The 9668-nt window shown below is 44.6% G+C and overlaps 1 protein-coding gene across 1 annotated transcript; it reads right to left on the bottom strand.

Annotated features, from left to right (window-relative positions):
- Nucleotides 1-225: 225 nt before the first annotated feature.
- Nucleotides 226-7755, bottom strand: SEPTIN12 (septin 12). Its single transcript, XM_043976761.1, has 9 exons — nucleotides 7590-7755; nucleotides 6923-7048; nucleotides 6678-6759; nucleotides 5875-6012; nucleotides 5528-5645; nucleotides 5152-5247; nucleotides 963-1059; nucleotides 578-629; nucleotides 226-421 (listed from the first exon to the last, which is right to left on the bottom strand). Exons 1-9 carry the CDS (start codon nucleotides 7753-7755, stop codon nucleotides 226-228), a joined length of 1071 nt encoding a protein of 356 aa, XP_043832696.1.
- Nucleotides 7756-9668: the final 1913 nt, after the last annotated feature.

Genomic DNA, 9668 nt, shown 5'->3' with positions numbered 1-9668 from the left:
AAAGCACAACTTTTCAAAGACAAAATTTCTAACTTGATACTCCTATAGTTAGTACAAAGATGATAGAAGAAGGATGGTTGGAGAGGGTAGGACCAAGGCTTAGTGTCTTGGGAGAGCCCAGCTGTATCTGATTGTGGTAAAAGGGAAAAGCACAGAGAAGAGTTGGGAGATTGAAAGTCTGAGTGGTCTTGAGTACGAGGGGTTGGAGAGGTTCTTGTTGGGCATTCAGGAGCCGCTTTCTGAGTCATCTCGATTCCAGCACTGGCCTCGGCTGGGTCCAGCTGTGGTCCTTCGGGGGGGTGGGCTCAAGGTCACCCATCCAGCCCCCTTGGTTAATAGGTGGCTCTCATTTAATCTGTGCACTCGATAATTTTCATAGTGAACATTATGGGTGATGTCTTTGAGGTCCTGCATATGGGAGCTTGAGAGAGAAAGCTAACTAGTCACTTCAGACATCCCTATGTCCCTATCCACCCTCCCCCATGCATCCCTCTTCCTCTCAAGGTCCAGCTGAACCCAGCCTGTCTCTGCCCTTCTTTCTATATGTCCAAACAACCTCCCCTGGTTTCCCTCTTACCGGATGAGCAGGTCTCTCAGGAGAGGGAATTCACAATGAGCCATGTTCTCCACTGGAATAATAAAAATAATAGCAGCTAACTTTTATATATAGCACTTTAAGTTTACACACCTGAACAAACTTAGTACAAGGGCTCTGTCTTCCCTGGTATCATTTCATTCGTTTGTTCATTCATTCATTCAACCATTATTTATTGAGCTCATAATTATGTTCCCACTTCAACACTAACCCATCCCCCACTAATGGTTCTTTTTTTTCTTTTTCTTTCTTTTTTTTTTTTTTGGTGACCCTCTGACAAATGGTTTTTTCCATTGAAGCTTAACTATCACTAACTCCATAACCTCCATCCTTTCAGATTCTCCTTCCCCACCTGTCCTGCACTCACCTTCAATGATTCCCCATTTTGTCTTCCGGCCCAGGACACATTTCCCATTAACTATGTGCTCACGGTCTGCCCCAACCACAGCAAAGGGGATCTTCTCCTGAAGGAGTGGTCACAGAATTACAGGATTACAGAATTTCAGTTTTAGAAGGGACCTCTTCAGCCTTCTAGTCCAACTTGGATCTGAAAAGGAATCCCCACTACAACACACCCAATATGGCGTCATGTAATCGCTGCTAGAAGGCTTCTGTTGAGATGGAACCCTCTATCTTTTAGAAAATTTTCCTCTAGCAAGTCTAAATCTGCCTCTTTGCAACTTTTAGCCACTTTTTCCTCTGGGGCAGAGCAGAACAAGGATTCATTCTTACATCATATAACAACCCTTCAAATAATTGAAGATAGTTATTATATCCCCACTTCTTCTAGGCTAATTACTCCTAGTTTCTTTACTATCCAGGCCCTCTTCTGGACAATCTCTAGCTTATCAACTTTCTTCCTAAATGTGGCACCCAGCATTGAAGAGAATGCTTCAGGTATGTTCTGGCCAGGTCAGAGGACAAAGAGAATTTCACCTTTCTATTTCTAGAAGCTTGTGCCTCTCTCTCAAAGCAGCCAGCATTTGAAGGGCTCAGTGGGTGTATGGAACCTGGGCTGGGGGAGCAAAAGGGGAAAAGTAATTTGGGCAGGAAAAAGTGAATGAGGACACTGGTGTATGGGAAGGAGTATTTATATGTGAGGAGAAAGTCTTCAGGCAAATTAACTGGGAGGAATCAGGACAATGGGTGAAAATTACACCCAGGATTCCAAAGGAAGGAGAGAAGAGTGAAGGACAGGAGAAAATCAGTGGGACAAGTGGTGGTTGTTCTTGAAGAGGACCAAAATGACATCACTATGTTGCAGTTAAGGTACAGTGTACCTGACTGTGGCTGATCATACTAATGTGAGCTTGGAATGCTCTACCATAGGTCAGGCATAAATAGTCCATATGAATATTTGGGGTAGATTCTTTAAATTTGTGTGTCTCAAGTTTCTTTTGAGCTGCTGCAATTCTGCTTTGCTTATAGAGCACAGCACATTCTTTGATGCGGGCTTGACATGATGGGTGGTCCTTTGCCAGCATCTCCCATGTCACATAATTTCAGAGTTCTTCAGAGAGACCTTGAGAGAGTCCTTGTATTGCTTCTTCTGACCACCATGTGGGTGTCTTCCTTGCACCTCTGTAAAAGTCTTTTAGGCAAGCATATGTTTGGCATTCAAAGTGGCCAGCCAACTGAGATTCACTCTCTGCAGTAGAGTTTGAATGCTTGGCAGTTGAGCTCAGAAAAGGAAGTAAAAGACTTTCTAGAAGAATAGATTAGCTAAGAGCTAGATTTTTTTGTTTGTTTTTTGTTTGTTTTTGTTTTGCGGGGCAGTGAGGGTTAAGTGACTTGCCCAGGGTCACACAGCTAGTGTCAAGCGTCTGAGGCAGGATTTGAACTCAGGTCCTCCTGAATCCAGGGCCGGCACTTTATCCACTGTGCCACCTAGCTGCCCTCAGAGCTAGATTTGTAATGGCATGATTTATCTACTGTCTTCCAAAATACATTGTTCCCACCAACTGAAGGATGACTGGAATTACAGAACAAAGCTTTTCAGCATTTGTTCCCGCCCCCCCCAGGAAAGTGGGATGAGGAGACTTAAATTCACAGCAAGGAGTGAGTAATTGGTACTGGACTCTTTCTTGAGAACAGGTTTTTAGTAGCAGAAAAGAGAACAGGAGGCTATGGGAAATGAAATGATTAGGAAGAATGGGTACCATGGGATCTGGAGATTTATTAAAGGGAAGTCAGGGGGCTAAACAGAAATTTTGCTAACTTTACGGTGTTGCTGATGGACAATCCATGTTTGCCAGTGTCAGGGAGGATGTCTTTTCAACTCAAAAGAGTAGAGGCCCCCCGAAACAACAACAATAATTGCTGACATTTATTATGTTGCCATGAGGTTTGCAAAGCACTTATGCACATTACTTTGATTAATTCTATAACTATCTAGGCACTGAGATTATCTCCATTTTACAGATAAGGAAACTTATACTCAGTGAAGTTAAGTGACTTTTCCAGGGTCGCCCAAATAGGAAGAATCAGAGGCAGGATTTGAAGCAGGGTCTTCTTGATTCTAATTTTAGCACTGTCTGCTCTAACATGCCACCTCTTTCTTTGGGGGTGATACTTTTAGATTGCTTGCCATCAAGCCCCAGAACACTTCTCATGAGACAGTCAGTAAAAAGAGATTGGTCGGGGGCAGCTAGGTGGGGCAGTGGATAAAGCACTGGCCCTGGATTCAGGAGGACCTAAGTTCAAATCCGTCCTCAGACACTTGACACTTACTGGCTGTGTGACCCTGGGCAAGTCACTTAACCCTCATTGCCCTGCAAAAAAAAAAAAAAAAAAAGATAGGTCTAGCTGTCCAAATGGGAGGTGGGAGAGGTGGAATGGATGAGGAAAACCCATTGCCTATTCAACATGTAGTTGGATGAGCAGCCCAAAGGCACTTTATCTGTATGCATATCTTGGGCCGCTGCTATAGCTGAACACTGACCCATAGCCTGGAAATGGTTCAAAATTTAGTAGGAAAAAGAGACCAGGTTGGATCACTCTTGGAAAATTATGCAGCCCTTTGGTTGAACCCCAGCTGCCCGATACTATCAGAGCTAATTTTCTTTTTTTCTTTTTTTTTTAGTGAGGCAATTGGGGTTAAGTGACTTGCCCAGGGTCACACAGCTGGTAAGTGTTAAGTGTCTGAGGCTGGATTTGAACTCAGGTACTCCTGACTCCAGGACCGGTGCTCTATCCACTGTGCCACCTAGCTGCCCCCAGAGCTAATTTTATTAATACCAATATTTTCCCAGGGATATTGCAAGGTTGAGAAATCATGAAACAGCATGACTTCAGAAGAGTCTAAAATGCAGATAACCCAAAGGTCAATGTAAAAATTCTAAGTAGGAGGGGCCAGCTGGGTGTCACAGTGAATAATCCAGCCTCAAACACTTGACACTTACTAGCTGTGTGACCCTGGGCAAGTCACTTAACCCTCATTGCCCTGCCCCCCAAATTCATAGTAGGTCTATAAAATGGATACACTATAAAAAACATTATCAGCAACAGAAAAGAAGGTGAGCCTGTCTGAGGGATAAAAGACAAGGTTGCTCTAGTATCTATGACACATGTTAAAAGAATGAAAGAAAGGCCTGCATCATACTGAATTTTCTCTGGGAGATTTTTACTGGCAGTACAGCTTCTTGTTGCTGCTGTTATTCATCCTTCATTCTTGAAGAGCACCAATGACATCACAAGGGTGATGGCTTGACTGCTATGTGAATTGGATTTAAGTGAGGCAAGGCTGTGCAGAGCCATCAGCCTCACTCTCTCCTCCAGAGAGCTTACAGGAACCTTACGAATCCTCTATTCTGAGGCTCTCATTTTGTAGATGAGGAAACCAAAGTTAATAGCAGCAAAAGAAACCCAAGGTATCTGATTCTTTGAACTACATTATACTATTGGGTTGCGAATCCTTTGAGAGGGAACCAGGGGGGTCAGGGGTTCCCTGGGGATATAGTTCAAATTGAATTTAAGGGTAGAACCTATAGAAAAGGCCTGTTTTCATCAGGAACCAAGAAAACTTAGAGAGATGGTTCCAGAATTGGGCTGAGGTAGGAAGTCAGATGGAAGCAGGAAGTCAGGCTTCCGGAAGGGTTGCATAGAGAAAGACTTGGAATTACAAACAAACATACATATCTCTAAGAAAGACTTCTCTCACACTGGACAAGGAGGGCCTCTTTGACTACACTGTGTCCTTATCTTTTGCCTGTAGTCCCCTCAGGTTCCTCATGCAATGAACATAATTTCTTTTTTTGTTTGTCTATTTGTTTTTTGGGGGGAGGCAATTGGGGTTAAATGACTTGCCCAGGGTCACACTGCTAGTAAGAGTCTGAGGTCAAATTTGAACTCAAGTCCTCCTGACTCCAGGGCTAGAGCTCTATCCACTGTGCTACCTAGCTGCCCCAATGTAATTTCTTGCACTTGAGATGATGTGTTCTGAGTGTGTATGATAATGAAGAGGGGTAGGAAGTAGGCTTCCATTTTGAGGTGGTTTCTCAAAAGAGAGGTCCCCAACCCTTCAGTGATCCCATTACTGTTATTACATGCACCCTCACCCGGATCTTGTCATTCAAAGTTTTGTCATTCGTGTCTTCATCAAAGCACTTCTGGGGGTAAACAAAGATGCCATTGTTCTTCAGATCCTCCTGAATCTGAGGGGGGGCAGAAGCAACTTCAGTCATGCAAGGCTGTGGGCCCTCTCTCCCTAATATGGCTCTCCCCCCAAACCCCGAAACAACCCCACGTGAAGCTCTTTCTTAGCTTTTCCATCTCTCATCCAACTGATCACCCTTCTCCCGATTGTGGTCTTTATTCCCACTTATTGATGAAACTCATCCCTAAGCCTGGGGATGAAGTCTCCTGGTCAGCTCCCTAAACTACCCAGCATTCTGTTGATAATGGTCCTCCAGGTCTGTCCCAGTTTCCCCTTACCTGCCACCTGAAAGCTTCCCTCTCTTCTAAGGTGAGGCTGTCCGCCCGGGCAATAACAGGAACAACATTTACCACCCGACATAGACGCTTCAAAAACTCAATGTCTAGAGGCCGGAGGCTAGGAGGCAGGAAGGTGGGGGAGACAATGAACCCCTTTTCCAGTTCAAGTCAATCTAGACTTTTTTCTTTACCCCAAACTCTGGTAGTACCTGGTACTTTCAATCAGCAGTATTAGCTGGGATTAGGGCATTGAGACGCACAGTCTAGTCCCACAGATCATGTGTGCTTGTCTAATAGTACCATCCCCTCACCCTGCCAATGGTGGCTTCCCTTTGCTCTCTTCTTACCAGTGGCCTGTGGGAGGCACAAAGTACACACAGATGTGCACTCGTGTGTCGGGGATGTGGTGCTGTCGAGTGATGAGAACCTCCTCCTGTAGGTAGCGCTCATACTGATCATTGATGTAGTTCAGGATAGGGTCCCAACTGAGAAGGAAAGGGGAAGAAACAGTGGAAAAGCATCCTGAGGAACCTATCCAACCCCCCCTACCCTGTTGATACAGGGTGAGGTTCACTGGAATACCACCTTCCTCACTCTGCTCCTATGATTATCACCACCAACAACTGAGAATTGACTTCAAAGGCTACTGGATAGTCTAAGAAACAGTTCCCTCCCTGAAGGGTATAATTCAGATGAGAAGGAACATACATAGCTGAATATAAATAGCAATAGTATAAGGTAGCCTTTAGTAAATATTGAAAAATAGTAGAGATGAGTACTTCAGGATTCTTGAAGAAGTGGTCAGTGAAGCCTGAGTGGGTGGGCAAGTTTTTGTGCACAGGGTGGGACTTGAACTGGACCTCCAAAGAAGAATCATACCTCCCACAGACCCTCCTCACACTAATTATAGGAACCTTAAAATAGCTGCCTTCGCCATAGGGTTCTCTAAAGCAGAGCTAAACTCCACCACCCAGCCATCTCTGTTTGTGAGTAGGGTGACAGTGGAAAAGCTTCTGTGTCAAGGATTGGACATAGGACAGAAGGAGGGATGGCAAAGGGTTAATGAATAGGGACAGGGAAATAAAATAGTGTGGAAAGGGGAGTCTCCCATTGCTTTGAACGGGGATAGGATTCCCAAGAAGGAACATACCATTTGTCATTGTTGATCTGGTCCCCAAATCCAGGTGTGTCTGTCACTGTCAGCTTCAGTTTCACCCCCTTCTCCTCAATTGCTATGGAAGGAGGGTTGGGGAACATCATAGGGGGGCCTCAAACTCTGAGGAGCCATCAGGACCAGAGGAACAGTTGAAGGAGGGGGATCAGCTCTGGAGGGAGGACAGTTTTAGGAAGTTGGGACAGGTTCATTGGACAGGGGAGATGAGGGTGGGTACTCACTATGGGTAACAGATTGCAGTTGAAGGGTTTGAGGTAAAGGCCCCAACTTGTTCACTGGTGATGATTTCCACACCTTGGACTTGAACAAAGTGTTTACCATTGTGGACTTACCCAATCCACTCCTCCCTGGGGATATACCAGAAGGACACATTCATGAATGTGGGATAGGGAGGGAGTGGAGATACCTAATGCAGTGCAGAGGAGAATGGCATGCATGGTTACAGACTAGGTTACAGCCAGCTCACACTTGGGGCTATGGTTGGAAGCAGCATGTTACAGTGGAAAGAATGTGGATTTTGGAACCAGAAGAGCTGGGTTCAAAACTTGTCTTTATCAGGTAATACCTGTGTGGCAAGTCACCTAACCTCCATGGATCTCAGTTTCCTCATCTGTAAAATGGGGGGAGGGGAGGTTAGCCTAAAGAGTCTCTGAGGTCCCTTCAAGATACAAATCTATGCTTTTATGGTGCTCAAAGGAAATAAAATCATGGAGGAATTGGTTTTAGGGATAGGGCTAGTACAAGTTGATGAATGGCTTGTAGACCACAGAAAGTTGAATTAACAGAAATGGAGGGAGTCCAGAATTTATTCTATCTTGTTTCTTCTCCCCTTCAACTTGTTTTTATTCCTCTCTTCCCTGCCATGGCCACCCATTCACTTTTGCTTACCAACAACCATGATGTTGAATTCAAAACCAGTTTTCATGGCTTTGATCTTTAGTTGGTCCAGCACAGCCTCAATCCCCACATAGCCAAACATCTCACAGGAGGAAGTCCTTGGGCTGGAAGGTTGTGAGGACTGGGGGGATGTGGAACGCTTTGAGGTCCCTGCCATCGTGGTAGGTCTGTGCGACCAGTCAAGCCCTGTTGTTGTAGGGGAGGGGAGGAAGGTAAGAGAAGGGTAGTTTGGCTCACAACTCATGTGAAAAGCTGAAGCATGATCCCTAAATTTTGAGGCTTTATCCTTCCTTTTTATCCTTGACCTCTGGCACCTGATCCCTAACTGTACAAGGTACACTATGCCTTAGGAACACTAGCTGATTGTCTAAAGTCCTAGGAAGTATTGGAGTAGAGCTAGGTTATAAAAGATAGCAAAAGAGATATGGCAGGGAGGTTTGGTAGGTTAGTGGATTAGTGGAAGAAATACCTTATTTTAGAAAATGCCCAAGTACACCCATTTCAAGGAAGAGAAAAACCTGAGCTAATAACTGCCCAATTCTCCTCCCCCCCCCCATCAATGGGCTATTGCACAGGGTCCCAGATGCACAGACCACCTGCATGGGGTAGAGGTTTGATGTTTCCTCTACAGACACTCCCACTAGAATAGTCAATGGTCAAAGTCTAGGCATATTCCAGTGTTACATATTCCATATGTTAAAGTAGAATGTAAGCTTCTTGAGGGTAAGGAATTTCACTTTTCTATTTGTTTCTCTAGCACTTAGTACAGCACCTGGCAGATAGTAAATAAATACTTCTTGATTGCTTGACTGATTGGGAAGTATACTCAGTTTAGAGAGTATACCATGACCTGTTGGTGGGTGGGAAAGGGATGATTTCTCCCCATCAATGGAAAGGTGACAGCTCACCTTCTAGTAGTAGAAGTAGGACTCATCAAGGGGATATTTGTCCTGACCAAGAATCCATTTATCCTGTTGGAGGTAATAGTTGAGAAGACAAATAAACAAGGAAATTAGATGACAAAGAGATAAGAGATATAGAGATGCAACAAGACAATGACAGAGGCACAGAGACACAGAGGCAGATGAGAGATAGGAGCAGAAAATGGCAGACACCAAGAGAAAGACACAAATAGGGAAGACAGAGACACAAATGAACAAGAGGCAACAAAAGATAGACCAACAGGAGAGGTAGAGACACAAAAACAGTGACAGATGGAAAAGAGAAAGATAGATTAAGCACTGCCCTCTCTCAGTCACCTGGCCCTGGTCCCTCTGTAGGGAGCCAGCTATGGAGGGAGTTCACCTCGATCTCTGAGGTTCAGTGCTGGGTTGGTGGGGGAGCAGATGACAGTTAACTGAAGAATCTGAGCTCTTCCTCTCCCCTTCCCCCCTTCCTATGTGTCCCCCCCCACCCCCCAGCCCCCCACAACAACTTCCCACCCTAGGACTCTAATGGTCTAGGAAGCATCAATGTTAGATAAGAAGTTTGTTTAGGATAGAAACATTATAGAGCGTAATGACTATTAAGTCAGGCATCTTTGGAAGGTGCATGTCAAACAGCATCTGTATGCCTTCAGCATCTTGGTGTAGTGGAAAGGGTCCTGGGTATGAAAGCAGCAAGCCTTGACTAAATCTTAGATTGGATATTTACTAGCTGTGTGACCTTGGAAAAGTCATTTCAGCTCTATCTTATTTTTCTCATATATAAAATGAGGGTGGATAGACTAGGAGATTTCAAGAGTCCCTTTCAGGTCTCAATCCATGATCCTAAATGGGAGCAGAGGAGGGGAAGGGTAGGAAGTTAGGAAGTCCTCATGCTTTGATCTCAATCTCTCTCCTCCAACCAGCCCCTGCTCCCTCTTTAAGTGAACTTCCTACTCCTGTCCATCCTCCTTGGATTTAGCCCCAACCTCCTCCACATCTGACACTGCCCCTCCCCCAAAAGATAGGTCACAAAAGTACATGTTTAAAAAAATATATATATATATGTATACACACATATACATATATAATATATATTCCATTTGTAAATGTGTGAGAAACAGGTGCAGACCACCTCAAAAATAAG

This window comes from Dromiciops gliroides, chromosome 1, assembly GCF_019393635.1.
Source record: "Dromiciops gliroides isolate mDroGli1 chromosome 1, mDroGli1.pri, whole genome shotgun sequence".
NCBI classification, from domain to species: Eukaryota; Metazoa; Chordata; class Mammalia; order Microbiotheria; family Microbiotheriidae; genus Dromiciops; species Dromiciops gliroides.
The sequence above is the reverse complement of the archived record's forward strand: the minus strand, read 5'-3'. Positions and strand labels throughout refer to the sequence as shown.